An 18,874-nucleotide genomic window follows, 5' to 3' on the forward strand; every position below is an offset into this window, starting at 1 on the left:
TAAGCGGCCGCACTTGCGGTTTTTTTCCGCGACTGATTTTAAAACCGCGAAATGTTACAAAATTGTCACGGAAAAAAACCGTAACAAAATTTGTAATCCATAGAACTAGGTATCCGTGCACGCACTATGCGTAACGGCGGGCGGTTTTTTGAAATGTCAAATACATTTGCGAAATTTTGTTTCCATGAAACTGGCTACTGACATCCGATAGTAATTGAAAAAATCTCTAGGGGTTTTCTTAAATTTGGATATTTCGTATGAAAGATTTTTTTCTCAAATCTACGGCTAGTAAGTGGTTAGAACCAACATTTGTGAAATTTTCGTTGTCTTTTTATCTATTTCTTAGTACCAGAGCCACACTGCTACTGTTCTTTTGAAATTTATCCATCTTCATACTGTGAAAATCGCGGGCGCATTCGCGGTTAATAATTGTAGTGTGTGCGTCTTAAGCGGTTTCGCGGTTACAGCGGTTAACCGCTCCCGGGAAAAAACCGTAGTGCGGCCTAGGCCTATACTATTATCGAAAAGATTGTTACGACGGTTTTTAGTTGGGATTCCCCATGTTCGGTGCTGTCGCGAGCGCGGTGGTCAAAGGTAGGCGAAAGATTGCGGGTAAACGACTACCCGCGTTAAAACGTGCTAATAAATAATATTATACATAGTATCGATAATCTATTAAAATCATGTTATCTAAATGCAAAACGAACACCAAGAAGGAAGAATGCTCGATGGATTCATCTGAGTAATCTAGAATTTTTATGATTATTCTTAAGTTGGCCGACGCAGTTTTAGCAAAGAACATACCACTCCATATACATAAAAAGTAAAAGCAAATAAAGCTCGCATCATAAAACTCAATGCCTCAAGAGACAAAACTGAAAGAATTTACGTTCCGCATAAAAGTCAACCTAAGCTGGAGTAATTTCTGTCCTGGCCCCCAAACTTGGCAAGAATTACACGTATCGTACGCCGAGGTATCTTTACATCGAGGCCCCGAACCTATTTGTTTACAGAAGAATTCGCATTCACATTTCACCTGCGCAATATACTTCACAGTTAAATGTTAAACGTGCCTGTGCGATAAAACACTTGAGGAAAGTAATACGATTTAAATGAAATTCTAAAGGACTTCTTAACTCACCAAATAAGTAGATTTCATTTGTTCTAATTGATTATTAACTTTATATGTTTCTAAAAATACAATAAAAACATTCTCAACATGTGAAATATATCCTGAAACTTCCCTTACATATTGGCTTTACGTATTTCATTAGAACATTTTTGGATTCAATACATTCCCGCTATTCTCCTCGTTTAGGATATTTTGGCATTATTCGCTGCCTCAATGTCAGTGAAGGCCTACAATATATGGAGACAAGAATCTTATCCGTCTGGCGTAATCGAGATCAAGTTTTGAGATGAAACGACAAAACAAAGCCCTAGTCTCTACATAAATTATACAATTTATAATGTTATTATCTGCGGCTTCGTTTTGCCTTGTGAATAAACTATGGATGTTTTCAATTCTCCCTCAGAATTTATTACGTATTTAAATTTAATTAAAACAAAATGTCTTTTTCTCTCTCGCGCGATATACCGGGTAGACCTTAATAAAACTTCGTTTTTAAATCTATAGGAGACCGTACAAGCTCACGTATTCATAAATCCACAATTATTAGCTTGATATTGTAGTCATAAATCTAGTCCCGAACGTTGACACATTTTAGGTACATCTGCTTGGGCGAGTAATGAAATTTTCTGACATTAAACGATTTTTGTTTTAACACAGGGCTATACCAAATCAATAGATATTTGGTCAGTGGGATGTATTTTGGCGGAGATGCTGTCCAACAGACCTATATTCCCGGGCAAGCACTATTTGGATCAATTGAATCACATTTTGGGAGTGCTCGGTTCGCCGAGTCAGGAAGATCTTGATTGCATCATTAACGAAAAGGTAAGCCAGTTGTAATATACCGATGAATTGTGAATGTTTAATATCCGAAGGGTCGAGATTAGTGGAAATTTTGAATTTCCTTTAAAGTAATTTTGAAAGTAATAAAAACTGTTGCGTCATATTCAACTCAGTGTTTTACATAATGCTTAACAATTAATTATGTCTAATATTTATTAATATGAATTTTATCTGACTTGAATTTTCTGAATAATATAGTTTAATATTGGTAGTTTAATATAGGTACTAGAACTAGATGTTAGTTGTGATTACCTATAATTAAGTGAGCACATGTCATGTTTTGATATTTTTGTACCCTATGTTTAAGCCAGTGTTTCATTTGTTGGTGATCCATTAAATAAATTAAAAAAATAATTATAATAATATTTATATAATTCGACGTCGTCCAAAACACGTCGTTACGGATCCTCCCGATCCGTAATTAACGGTGCTTTTAGGCACCACAAGCACCGGTCACCGTCCTCGTCGAATTCGTCTAAGCGAATCAACTCATAGACACAGCCCACTGAGTTTTTCGCTGGATCTTCTCAGTGGGTCGCGTTTCCGATCCGGTGGTAGATTCTGCGAAGCACTGCTCTTGCTAGGGTCAGTGTTAGCATCACTCCGGCTTGAGCCCCGTGAGCTCACCTACTAGTTAAGGTTACGCTGAAATAGCCTCCCAAGGCTATCATCAGTTTAGGTAGGAAAAAGAAAAATAGTATTATTTTAATAAATATAATTTTATTACTGGGTTAACTATAACTCATTATAAAATGTGTTAGTTTAGAGACTATATTATTTATGAAGAATTTTTTCATTGAATTTACAAAGGTTGAACCATCTGTTTTTTTGTTCCTTTGTCATTCTAAAAACTACACAGCCCGAGGCTACTACCGTTACAGACATCCACTTTATTACATACAAAGGAAAATCCATTTTGATATCTGAGATCGAATCATATTGTCTGTTCAACTATCCTGAAAATTATAGTCTACTGTTAATTATATAATATAGACTTATCCACAGTTAATATGAAAAAACTCGTTCGACGTATAGACAATTGAATCTACACCTCTCATTATACTATCTAGGCTTTATTGCATCGTTTTGTCTGTATGTTTAGTGATTTCGTTTCTTATAAACAGTGAATTCATTTCATATCGCGTGGTAACTAATATAATAAGAGTGTGGGTGGGATAGTGTGAGTTTAAGTCTTCAATTTTTTTTCGGTATTTATTGAAAGAAAATTGGAATTTTCTGGTTATTCTGTTTTAATAATTATTTTTCGTATGTCAAATAATGACAAAGCATACACGCTGCTTTTAACTTATGTTTTTTTTTTCATGGCTTAGATGGGTGGACGAGCTCACAGCACACCTGGTGTTAAGTGGTTACTGGAGCTCATGGACATCTACAACGTAAATGCCCAACCACCTTGAAATATAAGTTCTAAGATCTCAGTATAGTTACAACGGCTGCCCCACCCTTCAAACCGAAACGCATTACTGCTTCACGGCAGAAATAGGCAGGGCGGTGGTACCTACCCGCGCGGACTCACAAGAGGTCCTACTACCAGTATGTAATAACTCATTTTCACTATGCTTGGCGAATAAATGATTTCTTTCTTTTTATTCAGGATAAAATATATTATAAATGGATTCTTTCGTGAAGTGGCGAGTTGAATCGCACGTAATGATCTAAACTCTTCGTTTTTGTGCTCTTTTTCTGAGAGCCTAAGGGTTTTCTTGAGTTGACTTGGTTGAATAACATACGTATTTAGACCGCGAATCAAATGAGTCCTTTAAAGGAGGGTCATTAAGAGTCTATGTCCCATTAGACTCTCAATACTGTTGAGTTGTATCTTAGTTTAGCTTAATATGACACTTTGTTTGCCTATTCGATATTGTTTCGAGGTTTAGTTAATGCTTTGTACGCGGTACTACTACGGGAATATTTGAAAACTATAATAGTTGTTTTGCTATAATCTGTAATCTTTTTATCTATCGGCTTATTCAGAACGTTGTAGGCAACATATTTATGCAATCGCAATGGGCTTTTGATACTGTTATATTAATTTTTTGATGTTGACTAGCAACTTACATATTTTTTAATTAAAAATAATCATACGTTAACAACAAAATAAAATTGTTGCTAAAAGTAATGTGATGATGATGTTGAAAGAAATTTTCTGTAAATAGTCTTCGATTCAACATATTTGTTACAATACTTACAAATTTAGTGCTTTACAAAATTACTAAGGTTCTAACAATAACAGCTTTATAATATTATATTCCATTTTATTACTCTCGGGATTGCTCGATGTAAAATCAGCACAACAAAGACGTACCTAAACGGAATGTTTTTAATTTTCCTTTTAAATCGACTTCGTCTATTATACGCAGCGTCGCGAGTGGAAAAGTTTTCATACCGCTTTTGTATAATTTTGGGCCTGAAATTTGCCGCATTAATTAACCTCATCAAAAATTCAATTATAATTGAATATGGCAATTCCGAAAAGGGCACATGTTGCATATTTTGTCAAATACGTTTTTTCATATACATGTAGTTTTCAGGCTTACCTACACCCATTTTATAATAATTCCAGTAATTTTCAATTGCTAATTAACACTAAGATATATCTCAAAACTTAATATTTTAAATTTTACACTGCTTTAGAAAATAATCAGGTTTTTTTTTCATTTCCTGAACATTTTACATTTTCAGAGACGTGCCCTTTTCGAAATTGCATATTCAATTATAAAAGACTAGCGACCCGCCCTCGCTTTGCTTCGGAAACTATAATTTATTATTGATTTCTCCACTATTTAATGGATGTTATTATACATATAAAACTTCCTCTTCAATCACTATCTAATAAAAAAACCGCATCAAAATCAGTTGCGTATTTTTAAAGATTTCAGCATACATAGGGACAGACAGATATAGGGACAGAGAAAGCGACTTTGTTTTATACTATGTAGTGATTTACGAATGTTTGCGTTTGCTCCTAATGTTTAGCCCAAAATGTTGTTTGCTGTTCAATCAGGCTCGTGGTTACTTGGAGTCATTGCCGTTCAAGCCTCGCGTGCCGTGGGTGGACCTCTTCCCCGGAGCGGACCCTCGCGCCTTGGACCTGCTCCATCGCATGCTGACTTTCAACCCTCACAAACGCATCACAGTCGAGGAAGCCCTAGCTCATCCGTACCTCGAGCAATACTACGACCCGAATGATGAGGTATGTAATAAACGTTGTTTTCATAGACAATTGTTTTGAATTGGATTCTACTATTATTGCTTATGGATTTGACATTGACCAATTCAAAACATCGAAGAAGTGCGTTTGGCCTTATGACCGAGAATAATAAGATATGACAACAATAAGACAAGACATGGCTTCGGCCTTACGATCAAGAACAATGAAGACGTGGCTTCGGCCTTTAAAACTACCATCATCATCATCATCATCATCATCAACAGCCCACAGTCGTCCACTGCTGGACATAGGCCTCTCCCAATCCACACCACTGAGCCAAAATAAACTACCAAAATTTTCCAATTATTACCAAAAACAAGACCTGGCTGTATGGACTAAATTCCTTTGCCTTTCCTATTAGGGATAAATTAATATCATCATCATCATTGTTTTGAATTGTACGTTGCATTTTGAGTTGTACATGCATGCAGTGACGATGGTGTGTATGGTCGCAGACGCGGTGGTTTTATCCTTTGGTACCAAAATATTCGCGAAGCAATCATGCTGAATCCATGCATGAATTTGAACACGAGTATCCCATACTAATAAATACTTATTATGCAATTAATTACAATCTTAAGTGAAATTGGTTTATTTATTGTATTATTATAATTCGATGAAATGTAAATTTAACAATTTTATGTTCTAAAAACAAAAACGAAAGCAAACAGGTGGCATACAATTGTAATTAAACGAAAAAAAAAAAGAAAATATTTGAGAATATCCAAAAAAAAAAATGCCAGCTGTGTTTGTTTCGCCGGTTCTTCTCAGGACTGTGGCTTTTTTTGGAACCGGTGGTAGAGTTAACATTTTCATTTATATTTTGACATTCAACTAGTATGTTTTTGATGACATCCAAGTTAAAATAAATGGTTTTGAATTTGAATTTGTATTTCAAAAGTTATATGAAAATCGATATAAGTTAACAAAAAAAAAAGGTTTCACTAATAATAGGAACGAATGTTCTCTAGTAGCATGCAAATTTACGTAATGCCCTTTAAACACTTTTTAATCAAATGCAAGCTTTTGCGTTCGGTGAAAAATTATGCACGGTCCTCGAAAGGGGGCTTCGGAATGAAGCTACGGCGGTGTAATTAAGGGTTTACGGCAAAGCCTTACTGCGGGGCTTAGTGCTCGGGCACCTGAATACGTTCACTTAAAACGAGACTTACGATTAGAATAGACTCACTAGACTCATGTTTATGTAAAACCGGCCAAGACATACAACCGAAATTTTATACGTAATACGTCGTACATGTACTATTTTTGAATGGGTTCTTAACTGAAAATGCTTAGGAGCAGACAATTCGGTCTACCCTTTTGTAGAGATATACGACAAAGGGAAGATTTTCCACCGAGCGGGTGATATTGTTCGGTAGACCGACGGTCCTGGTGCGCTGATGATGAAGTGTGAAGGCTGCAGTTGTTCCATCGCAGGTCACCAGTTTGGGGAGCTTAAACGACGAAAGGAATATCTTCCACCGAGCGGGTGATATTTGCTCGGTAGACCGACGCGACGGTCTGAATGTTTTTTTTTTTTTATGATTGATAGTTTACTGGTGGCCCGAAGGCCTTTCCAGTTTCACCAGGACAGGTGGGCGAGCAAAGACTCAGCCAAGAGGGGCGGGATTTGCTAACAACTGCCCGAGCGCCTCCGAAGGAGACCTAACAACTCAAGAGCAATTGCTTCGCGAATGAATCTACTACCGGATCGGAATCGCGACCCGCTGAGAAGATCCGGCGAGAAACTCAGCGAGCTGATTCATGGGTTAGGTTGCACGGGGAACTCTTTGTCGAGTTCGACGAGTACGGTTACCGAGGTCCCTAAGCCTGCTCCTAGTGCTAGAGCTGAAGGCGTCTAATGCACCCGCCACACCCCTTTCTAGTACTGGTGTTAACATTGACACTTTACACAAATCGATGACTTCTAACATGACTTTTTGGCGGGAACGCGAGGAGGGAAGTTGTGTGTGTTGAAGTTGTTTTATTTTGTCTATTTAGTGTTTCTTCAGGTTTAAATATGTGGTAGTTTATTAACTAAACTCTAAAACACTAAAAACTGTGGAAAAATGAATCAAAGCCGCTTGACGTAGCTCCTTGGGATTCTCAAAAAAGCCACTGAAAAAGTTTCAGTAAATAACCACAATTTTACTGAGATTATATTTCATCCCATATCATCTCAGCTCATTTCATGCCAATTGATTAAGTTTCCCTCGTTTTTTATTATTCATAAACTGTAAATAATTGAAACGGCGAATTATAAAAATCTTATTACTTGACGCTGGCTAATGCACAAACCGTGCCGGAGCCAAAAACTATAGAAGAAAAAGAAGACTTCTAAAGTCCTACACTATATCGGGAATTCATTAAATATGAATAAAGATGGGTTAGTACCGATATTTGTCAATATTAGCGAATACTAATATATTCATGATGTAATATTGCAGTATTGTTATGAATGTGATAGACAGATATCCGCGAGAGACGTACGGCGTATGCCAGTATATTTTCGAGTGATAGATACAACCCGACCGATGTGAGTTGGCTAATATTATGAATAGAGTGAATACGGAATATTAGTATATCAGAATTCGACGGATTACCGATACACGAATACAAGCTGTATTATGAATATCTTAATGAATACTAATATAGCGGACTCACCCTTAAATATGAATCTTAATAATAAACCATTGAATAATATTGTGTGTAATGCAGATAGCCGGAAAAACTTAAAACAATTCACAATAGTCTTGATGCAACTACCGTAAACAAATCTCATTTGGCCTGGGGTGGGAAATTGCGGAAAATTAATTTCAAAGTGAAAAATAACAGGAGACCCCTGTTACTGTATTTCGTATTGATATTGAATTAAGGTTCGAAGTCGTTCTGATGAAATATCTATTCTTGACATTCTCGTATATTTCTCGTATTCTATTCTTGATTTTTATATTTGGATGTTTCTATTTGCATGCGACTACAACGTTCAAGGATTTCATTCGTTTGAAGGAACACAAAGTTGTGTTTTTACAATTCATTTTCTTTGGCTTATTCCTTATTGGCTATCCATGTAATAATATTGAGCGTTGTATGGAACTGTTAAATTTGTCTAGCGTATTTTCTTTTAACAACAAATAACAACAAACTAACAACAAATAATACGTGTATACTTTGTTAGCCCAACAATAATTATAATTGAATATTATGCAATTTCGAAAAGGGCACATCTCTAAAAATGTAAAATGTTCGGGAAATGAAAAAATCTGATTATTTTCTAAAGCAGTGTAAAATTAAAAATATTAGCTTTTGAGATATATTTTAGTGTTAATTAGCAATTGAAAATTACTAGAATTATTATAAAATTGGTGTAGGTAAGCCTCAAAACTACATGTGTATGAAAAAGCGTATTTGACAAAATATGCGACATGTGCCCTTTTCGCAATTGCATATTCAATTGCAAAAATAACGCGTGTGCCTTTGATTCGTGATGTTTCTCTGTGATTATGCGAACAATGATTCTGCAATTTCATTTTGTCGTTCTTCAGTCTTTTGTTATTGTGATGTGAACCCGACGCGACGGAGGCCAGACATCTAAGCTTCAACGTGGCAGTGACGATTATTGTGTACTAACAATACCTCTGAAATGTTTTGAGCTATTTTTATTAAAATTATTTCTCAATCGCCTCCATTATAATTTTTTATAATATAATATGGTTATACATATATTGTATATTGTTATAAATAGGTATAGTATTTCAATATACCTACCATTATTTACTTTGCACTACATTTGGTTGACTGGTAGAAGATAATTTAGGCATTAAGTCCGTCAATGTAATTAATTCTAATAAATAATGCATGAAGTGCATTTTTTACTGGTGGTAGGACCTTTTGTGAGTCCGCGCGGGTAGGTACCACCGCCCTGCCTATTTCTGCCGTGAAGCAGTAATGCGTTTCGGTTTGAAGGGTGGGGCAGCCGTTGTAACTATCTTAGAACTTATATCTCAAGGTGGGTGGCGCATTTACGTTTAAGATGTCCATGGGCTCCAGTAACTACTTAACACCAGGTGGGCTGTGAGCTCGTCCACCCATTTAAGCAATAAAAAAATAATAATAAAAAGTATAATAAATAAATAAATCAAATAAAATAACTGATTCAATATATATTTTTTAGTTTATCTAACCCATAGTTTGACAGTTCTGCTTGTGAAATAAATGTGTATAAATTCTTGTATGTGACGTAAATTTATTAAATACGTCGGCAGGCTAGTACATGACAATAGACGATATATCGCTCGCGGCCGCTTCGAGTTACTTCGTAAACTTTCCAGAAAATTCTGCAGCCAATACGAATAACTTTCTTTTCAATATTCTCTACGGAAATATACAATACAATACCGTAAACTTTCCTACGCATATGTTTTCATATAGTCGATTTTTCATGTTTCTCTGGTCGTATGTGGATGATTTGTATTATTATTTAAAAAAAAAAAAAACTACAGCGAAAAATATTTTTTGCAGCCCGTAGCCGAGGAGCCTTTCCGTTTCGCGATGGAGCTCGACGATCTCCCGAAGGAGACGCTCAAGAAATACATATTCGAGGAGACGTTGTTCTTTAAACAGCAGAACGAAGACGCGTAAGTCTAGAAGAAAGTGGATACCGCTCGCCCCCACACTATGAACACATCGCAGGCAACGGGGCGATCGGCGTTCTGCGAGTTCGCTCACTATTGTTCACCTCTGACCCGACGACCAGGTAATTTATCAAACTTATCGATCGAATGGATGGGACGTCGTTGAGTGGAAAGCACTCGACCCGCAATAATAATTAAAAATGAGTTTTCTGCAGGACCGAAAATTAAAGGCAAAGGGAGCTAGCCGCTAAACTCCGCCCGTCACTTTTTTTTTTCTAATTATGTCACATCGAATGCAATTCTAGAAACTGTCATATTTAATAAAAGTATAATCGTGATTTTTGATCACACTTGCAAATTCAAAGGCAAAATAATAAGAATGCGTCTTAATGATTTTTATCATTCCGATCGTAAAAATTCAAAGGTGTGCATCTTGGTTTCTTTCGACTCAACGCGTCCGATTTATCTTATCAGCGCATCTTTACATCGAATCCAACGAAATTTAATGTAATGTTGAACGTATTAGTAATAACAAAAGTTTTGTTGGTTCGTAATTCGGGAAAGCTGAACAATAGTTTGAACGCCAGAACGATACGATCGAGAGCCTAATAACGTTCACGTCAGTCGAGTTGGCTGAGAACTGATTTACACAAGGTGAGTTTCGTTGCTCGAATACGAGAGCCTATTGTGCGATTGTTGCCTTCAACAACGACTATCGCCTTCAACAATGATAATCGCTACGACTATCGCTTTCGACAATCGTAATTTTTAGAATCGGTCGATCAGAAGGCGAAATTTCTATGTTCATGTTACATTAGGTTTTTGTACTATGCGTGCTCTATAACAGGGGTTAAAATTGCGATAGTGGGTGTCTTTATCTTGTTTATCTCTGCCGTGACGTAATAACGTTGCGGTTCGAAGATGGGAGGGGTGGTGTACCAACGCAATTGTGAGTTCCTTCTTATTCAAGCCTAAAGTTGAACATACACGTAAATAGGTATCGTTTAGTTCAGTTGGTTCGTAAAACAAAAGCAAGCATATTCCTAATGTTGCCGTCTGCTCCTATTCAAGAAACTCTCGTGGTGTAAATCAGTGCTCACAGCTGTAACACATTCATTACGCGTAGTCGGTTAACCAAAGTTGTTAGTTAACCATGATGTTGTATTAATAAGTATTCTTGGAGTTTCAACTCCGCTCTATGTTTTTTTTTTATTATTATTAAATAATATGTAAGTGATTTGAGAACGAACCGTATTCAGGTTCAGTGAACCGTTGGGAACTTTATAGCGCCGAACGTTGTTTTTCATTTCCTAGACGTTGCTTTTCGAACCTGTGCCGATAAAAACAGGGCTGCCACATTCAGCAAATTAATTATTTTTGTTTACATCAAAATAAATATATACGAAATAAGTAAAATGAATAATCTGATAATTCTATAAATAATTTCAAGTTAATGTTTTTTTTTTGGCAATGTTGATACGATTAAAACTACGTACGTGTTCTGTCTTAAGAACACTGTAACAGTATGACTGGTTCGTAACTTAGATGGGAAACAGAAAGCATAGATAATATTAATGAGTAGTAAACTATAGTGTCATAGATAGGATTTTTCTGAAATTTATAAACGTTAATGATACCTAGTCTTACGACTTCCGGCACGTGGATGTTCGAAAGTGTTTGTGGATAAGTTTTTTTTCAGGTATCCATCATCGTTGGCTTAAAGGTCTCGTTACCGGGCCATAAAATATTATAAAAATATATCTCTCATCGTTATAGAAATCGCAGTATTAAAAGATTGTTTCGCATTCGTGAACGGTGTACGATCTCCGGCTCACAGTCAAGCCCGCGTCGACGAGAGAAAGAGACAAAACAGTCGCGACTTGATGTTTTCATGAATATTTTTAGTATATGAGGTAGGATATGTAATGAGAACAGAGCGAGACGTACGATGTATTTCTGGCCGTTAAGGGGGAAAGTGACTCAGGGTTCGTGTTGAGAGGGTTAACTTCTCCGTAGCCGTGAAGCTATGCGAACACCGCACGGCTCTTAGTTAATTGTCCGTCGTGTCAACTTGTAGCGACAGGACGAACTCGTGGACCGTATGTTTTTAACATATTTATGTATTCTGAGATGTAATTAAATAACAATTTGAAGCACTAAATAATTCTGACATCATCATAGCTTACGGTTCTGTCTTATAAGTGCGCGTTGTTCGTTGAAAAACTTGTTTTCTACAAATCATTTCTAATGTGTTTCGAGATGTAGTCAAATATCAATTTGAAGTACTAAATAATTTTGACGTGATTAAGTTTAGGTTAAGCTAGAGCGCATATTGGACGCTATTCCCGAGTCTGTCAAGTTTCAGACGAAAATCGGAAGTAACTGCGCATACATTTTGATGATTAGACCACGCTCGCATTGTTGAAAACTTAACCGACCGTTAATATTGTAACATTTCCGCTAGGGAGACATTAAGTGACTTGTACCGACGTACAATATGCGTCCGAGCTAAATGTTTGTTTTAAGTGTAGGTGTGTTGTTGGAAATCTTGGGTGTGCTATATAAAAAAATTAATTCTAAATGTTATTAATGAATTTACGTCTGTCTTCCTTCTCTGTTTGCATGCTAGCGCACAATAAGACGTTTAGATTAGTTGATACTTCATATCAAATATTTTAAATGCGGTGTTTTAATGAAATTTTAAAGTTAAGTTGTTTATTGTGTGGCGTTTTCCAATCGGAAACGAGTTTTTCAGCGAACCGAGAATCGGCTACGGCGAGACTCCGCGGGCGACGATGTTGGTCTAATCTGTTGTTAGTTTCATATTGTTAAGACATTGTTGGATAGCCGATGCTTCCATTTCATATCTGTTGGAACGTATGCGGTGTATTTCTGTATTAAGACTTGTAATAACGTTGTTTGTTAAAGAGGTTTTAGAATGAATATGGGGAGGCGAAATTTTGTGGACGTTTAGCTCGCTGGAGCGTTTCGTGTTTCTTAAAAAGAGTTTTTTCTAAGTGTTATTTCGATTAACTCGTATATCTTCGGGCTGTAGTTACGGTGTTGCAATATCATATATATATATTTTTTAATAAAAATAAAATGTAACGCAAAAAAAGTGTGTGTGTCCGCTCCGACGCACGACTGGAGTTTACTGGATATAAAAAATTAAACGAAACAATACGAGAAATAGTTCTATATTACGACAACACGATACACTACAGATTATTAACAAATTAACGAGACACAAAACAAACGACTAACAAATATATGAAAATACAATAATGAGAGAAACGCGCGATCAGTACGAGGCTTTGTGGCGGACTGCCGGCGCAGCAGCCCGGCGTCACCTGCGATAACGCGGCCGCGCGTTGGCTCCTGATTGGCGCGCGCACGCATCACGCAATCAGGAGCCAATCAGGCGAATAACGCATTTCGTGTGACATGCTAGTACGATTTTGATTGGCGCGCGCACGCATCACGCAATCAGGAGCCAATCAGGCGCATAACGCATTTCGTGTGACATGCTAGTACGATTTTGATTGGCGCGCGCACGCATCACGCAATCAGGAGCCAATCAGGCGCATAACGCATTTCGTGTGACATGCTAGTACGATTTTGGTCCCCATAATTTTCATACCCCGGGCCTATATATGTAAATCGATTCTAAAGGAGTAAACTCCAATTATTAACTTAATTTTTATATAGATAAAAAATATATAATATGTTTTTTCACTCTCCCGAACAAATATCTGTAGCTACAGCCGTTTAGCGTATAGTTACATAAATTAAATTGAATTCATCACCGACCCACGCTAAAGGAGTATCTCTCGTTCTATTATAGATTAAAAGTTTGTCGATCGTGTAATTTTTTTACTTATAATACGATATTTTTTTTGCGATTGCTTATTAATTGTTGTTATATTAAACGAATATTTGGATGCAATGCACGGACGTTCGTGACGCTGCGTGATGCGATGACAATGATGCGTGACGCGTGACGTTGCGTGATGCGATGACAATGATGCGTGACGCGTGACGTGATGCGTGACGTCACGGGATATACGTTTAATGTAATTTCATTAAACGGCGTAATATCAACTGTATTTATTAAAAGATAAAATGCTTAATCGTTATGAAAAGACAGAATGATATTCAAAACGCGCCTATGATAATTATTTTTCATAGTGCACTTGTAACATTGTCTCCGGTGTAATATGAGGCATTGTGTAAAATCGTGTTCCCGATTCAGACGCACAAATTAACAATCTGTGGTTGTAATTCCAATTAAAATGCTATCTCACGTTGATGTGGAAAATTCGGATGAAATAAAATATTAAAACTGTTTTTGGGGTATCGCACCGGGAATCCCATGGCGCCTCCGTTTCATACACATTTAACCGATTAATTAATATTACCGGGCGCTGGCCCGACAAGCAACACTTTAATTAAGCCCGAACGCGGCGAAGAGGTCGCCGAGAATAAATGTTTCATCAAATTTTTGATCCATTTCAGTACTTCCTTTACTAGTAAGTTCTGCTTAAAGTGTTTTTTATAATCTTGTAACACCATACACCACCAATTATTTATTGTTAAAATATGAGTGTTGCCATATTTTCATAAGCCATCATGTACAAATTGGATATTTGAGTCGTCTATTATCAAAGGTGGCAATCTGTGCATTTGGACAAAAACAAATTATTGATATGTCAATACAGATTGATTTGAATATAATCGTCTCCTTCAAAGAATACGGTTCAAAACCTGCATTAAATAAAGGTTAATACTTAACCTGTTATTTATCTAAGATGTCGTTCAGAAGAGTTTTGTGACTGCCAACGGAATACAAAGTCAATAATTCGTTTTTCTGATTTACCAATAATTGTCCAAAAGTCACATTGCCGGCTTTGATAATAGTCGACTCATTTGTAAGATCGTTTGTTGTCTGTCGACAGTTGAATATTACGAAAATAAATCAAATCAATGAATTGCCTTGTTTTATTTATACAAACGTTCCGTTCACAGTATAATCCGGCTATTTTCATAGTTTATGAATTTGAAGCAGTGTTTCGAAATAGTTTGTCCTATATCAATAAGGTGATTTATCTGGTAGTTGTCTCCTACCGTAAAACTATCATTTAAATAGCATTTTGAGATAGTTAAGCTGTAACTATAAAGAAGACAAATGCAGAATAGGGTATACTAAATTAAAAATCTATACGTAATATGTACAATGTAGAATGGGCGTGGAGCGATCTCTTTCAGACAATCCTTTTAACACAGAAAATCTTTAGAAAATGTATGGAATTTTCAACTATGGCTAATTCTATCAAAATTCACCAAACATTTAGTTAAGAAATACCGAATAAAAATGTGTACATAGATTACTGCAATATTTGTATATATAACTGTGAGTCATATCATACTTAATAGGTTCAAAATTAAAGCAATAAGTATGTATTGGCTTGTACACTAAGATAAAACGTAAAGTAGTTAAATAATAAAAAACCGAAATTTCCTGTAGCTGTCACGGCTAGATTTCAACTTTTAAAAGTAATAATATAGAGAGCGACGGCGTCGGCGTGGGGAAAGCACGTGCCTTGGAGCACATAAACAGGCTTTAAATTTCGTAAGTGTCTTTATTTCCTTAATCCGAACAAAAGGCTGCACCGATACGAATTGAATTAGGAGTTAGTAAAATTAAATAAAAATAACAGCTTTATAACTAGGGGTTCCAGATTAATGGATGAAGTGTAGTACTAGGGATGGACGAGAGTAAATGTATTCATATAGATTTTTTCGATTGTAAAAGCATCTCGATAATTTTCTTTCGCAGTTTTGTTAAAGCCACAAATCACATTGACAACAACCCGAACATGCTTCCATAGTATGAAGTCCGAGATGTTTAAAACATTGCAATTACATCACGACTACTCAGTAGTAGAGGCTTCGCTGTGTCCCTGGCATTGTTGACCTACACGTCCTTACGGATCCATCAGATCCAATAACTCTTGCATTAGATACCTTCAGCTCTAACACTAGGAGCAGGCTGAGGAACCCCGGTAACCGTACTCGTCGAACTCGACAAAGAGGTCGACGTGCAACCTAACCCATGCATCAGCCCGCTGAGTTTCTCGCCGGATCTTCTCAGTGGGTCGCAATTCCGATCCGGTAGTAGATTCATTCGCGAAGCAATTGCTCTTGAGTTGTTAGGTCTCCTTCGGAGGCGCTCGGGCAGTTGTTAGCAAATCCCACCCCTCCTGGCTGAGCCTTTGCTCGCCCACCTGTCCTGGTGAAGCTGGAAAGGCCTCCGGGCCACCAGTAATCTTTCAATCATAAAAAAAAAGCATTGTTGACCATTATGAGCGACGGTAACCATTCACCATCAGGTGGAACGATGACTAATAGAGCTTGTTAAGATGTAGCGATATAACCGTAAATTCGATTGTAGTTTGTCACCGATTACGATTATTTTAAAACAGATCAGGGACTCTGCCATCGCACTACGTAGCGTCGGTCGAGAGACGGGTAATCATCCGCCTGCTGACATCGACCGTTCGATCACCCCATTTAGAAGGACGTCGCCGTATTACACAATGTACCTATTTCGTTTTCCCTTTTTTGTTTATTCTCGTGGGGAATATGTTATCAGTTTTTATCGGTGGGATAAAATTTCAATTGCGTAAGCGTACTAATTTATAAATTCTGTTCCTTTTTTCCCATACCCGATTCTGTGGACCAAATGGTAAAAGTCGACGACGTCCTAAACACGTCATTACGGATCCTCCCGATCCATTAACTGTGCTTTTAGGTACCTCAAGCACCGATCACCATCCTCACCGAACCCATCGCTTGCTACGAAGGGCTCGACGAGTAAATTAACCCATAGACACAGCCCACTAAGTTTCTCGCTGGATCTTCTCAGTGGGTCGAGTTTCTGATCCGGTGGTAGATTCTGCGAAGCACTGCTCTTGCTAGGGCCAGTGTTAGCAACACTCCCGGTTTGAGCCCCGTGAGCTCACCTACACGTCAAGGAGAAGCTGAAATAGCCTCTCAAGGCTATCAGTATAGTTTCTTTTTTCCCGGCGCTAGTTTGAGTAAGTATATGTTTTTCTAAAAAAAAACGGCTTCGAAAGCATATGTTACAATAGACAGCGGCAAAGCTGTCTGTGACGACTACTTTTCCTCGTGTAGGTCGTATTCACATTGGACTATGTAGGCAGTAAACAATCAAACCCAAATAGCATCAACAAGAAAGGGTTATTTTTACCGAGCTCCCACTGGTGCACGAACTTTTTTTTTTTTTTTTATGATTGAAAGTTTACTGTTGGCCCGAAGGCCTTTCCAGTTTCACCAGGACAGGTGGGCGAGCAAAGGCTCAGCCAAGAGGGGTGGGATTTGCTAACAACTGCCCGAGCGCCTCCGAAGGAGACCTAACAACTCAAGAGCAATTGTTTCGCGAATGAATCTACTACCGGATCGGAATCGCGACCCGCTGAGAAGATCCGGCGAGAAACTCAGCGGGCTGATGCATGGGTTAGGTTGCACGTCGACCTCTTTGTCGAGTTCGACGAGTACGGTTACCGGGGTCCCTAAGCCTGCCCCTAGTATTAGAGCTGAAGGCATCTAATGCAAAGGTTATTGGATCTGATGGATCCGTAAGGACGTGTCTAGGGCGTCGACGGTGACTGGCTCCTGCATGATCAGGATTCGGGGAGTAGTCAGCGGCGGCAACGATAAGGCGATTATCATGACGCATAGCCTTATCGAAGTATCGTTCCGACGCTGACTTCATGTATTTCCGAATTGATTCGAGGCCATCAGCAGGTCGTCGTGTAGGTCAACGTTCCTCACGAACCACGGAGCCCCGACAGCTAACCTGCAAAAGCGGGATTGTAGGGATTGGAGGGTGTCTATGTGTGTGCGGGCCGCGTGAGCGAACACCACACTCGCGTAAGTCATGACGGGCCTTATGCAAGTTTTGTAAAGTGTCACCTTGTTCCGAAGGGACATTTTACTCCGCTTACAGATCATGGGGTAGAGTCTACCGAGAATAAACGCGGCACGGTCACGGACTGATTTTATATGCGGGCGGAATGTCATCGATGCATCCAGGGTAACGCCCAGGTACTTGACCTTCCTGGCCCAGGGTATGGGTTGTCTAAAGAGAGTAATCGGGGGTGTGAGATTCCTCCTCCTAATCCGGGAGGAAATCCGTGTGGAGCTCCCCCTCTGAAATAGCACCGCAGTACTTTTCGCTGGGTTGATGTCTATGCGCCATTTTCGGAACCACTGTCCTAGAGCTAGGGCTGCGCTCTGAAGCTTCTTCGCGATTAGGGACTTATTTCTACTAGAATAGTAAACAGTCGTGTCGTCGGCGAGTAAAGCTAAATGGGTCGGCGGCGACCGGGGAATATCGTTGACGAATAAGCTAAATAGGAGGGGTGAGAGGACAGAGCCTTGCGGGACTCCAGCTGTGAGAGGTCGTGGGGAGGAGCGGGTTCCCTCGACTCGATATCGAAAAGAGCGGTTCGACAAGAAGTCCCGTATGATGAGCACGAGACTATCCGGCACGCCCATGTTGAATAGTTTGAAAATCAAACCATTGTGCCAGACTTTGTCGAACGCTTTTGCGACGTCGAAGAAGAGAGCTCCCGTGTATAACGGTTTTGGTCGATTAAGCCCCACAAGAATGTGCTCCGTGAGGCGGTGTGGTGTACGAACTTACAACATCTTGTCTGCATACTTTTTATTTCAGGGTGATTCTCTTAATAAAGGCTTCCATAGGTATAGTACGTAGACTTGAGGATAAATATGAACCTCAAATGCTCATTAGGATATAGTTAATAATAATTAAAAAAACTATAAGTCCAGTTGAGATGTCACTTGGGTGAGGCTATTTTGTATTTTACTGAACTAATGAGGCGATAACTCATCGAATGCCACTACTTAAATCAAAATTTTCAAATAGGTGAATTCTCAGCCAATTGATTTTAGCACTTATTAGAGATGGATAAAGCCACCGACAGTTTG

The 18,874-nt window shown here is 38.3% G+C and overlaps 1 protein-coding gene across 2 annotated transcripts in view; it reads left to right on the plus strand.

The window, feature by feature from the left end:
• The window catches only part of rl (Mitogen-activated protein kinase rl), a 45,295-nt gene extending 30,466 nt beyond the window's left edge, over window positions 1-14,829 (plus strand). The window contains exons 6-9 of one of the 2 annotated variants that reach the window (XR_016323634.1): window positions 1,790-1,957; window positions 5,001-5,189; window positions 9,729-13,262; window positions 13,423-14,829. Coding sequence is in view for 1 of the 2 variants with exons in the window: in XM_028182308.2 (XP_028038109.1) it covers window positions 1,790-1,957; window positions 5,001-5,189; window positions 9,729-9,848 (477 nt within the window). In the remaining variant the exon portion in view is untranslated. Of the gene's footprint in view, window positions 1-1,789; window positions 1,958-5,000; window positions 5,190-9,728 lie in introns of both variants that reach the window. The other variant, XM_028182308.2, reaches the window with a different exon arrangement.
• The last annotated feature ends 4,045 nt before the right edge of the window (window positions 14,830-18,874 follow it).

This window comes from Bombyx mandarina, chromosome 10 (genome assembly GCF_030267445.1).
Source record: "Bombyx mandarina strain Sakado chromosome 10, ASM3026744v2".
In the NCBI taxonomy this organism is placed as follows: domain Eukaryota; kingdom Metazoa; phylum Arthropoda; class Insecta; order Lepidoptera; family Bombycidae; genus Bombyx; species Bombyx mandarina.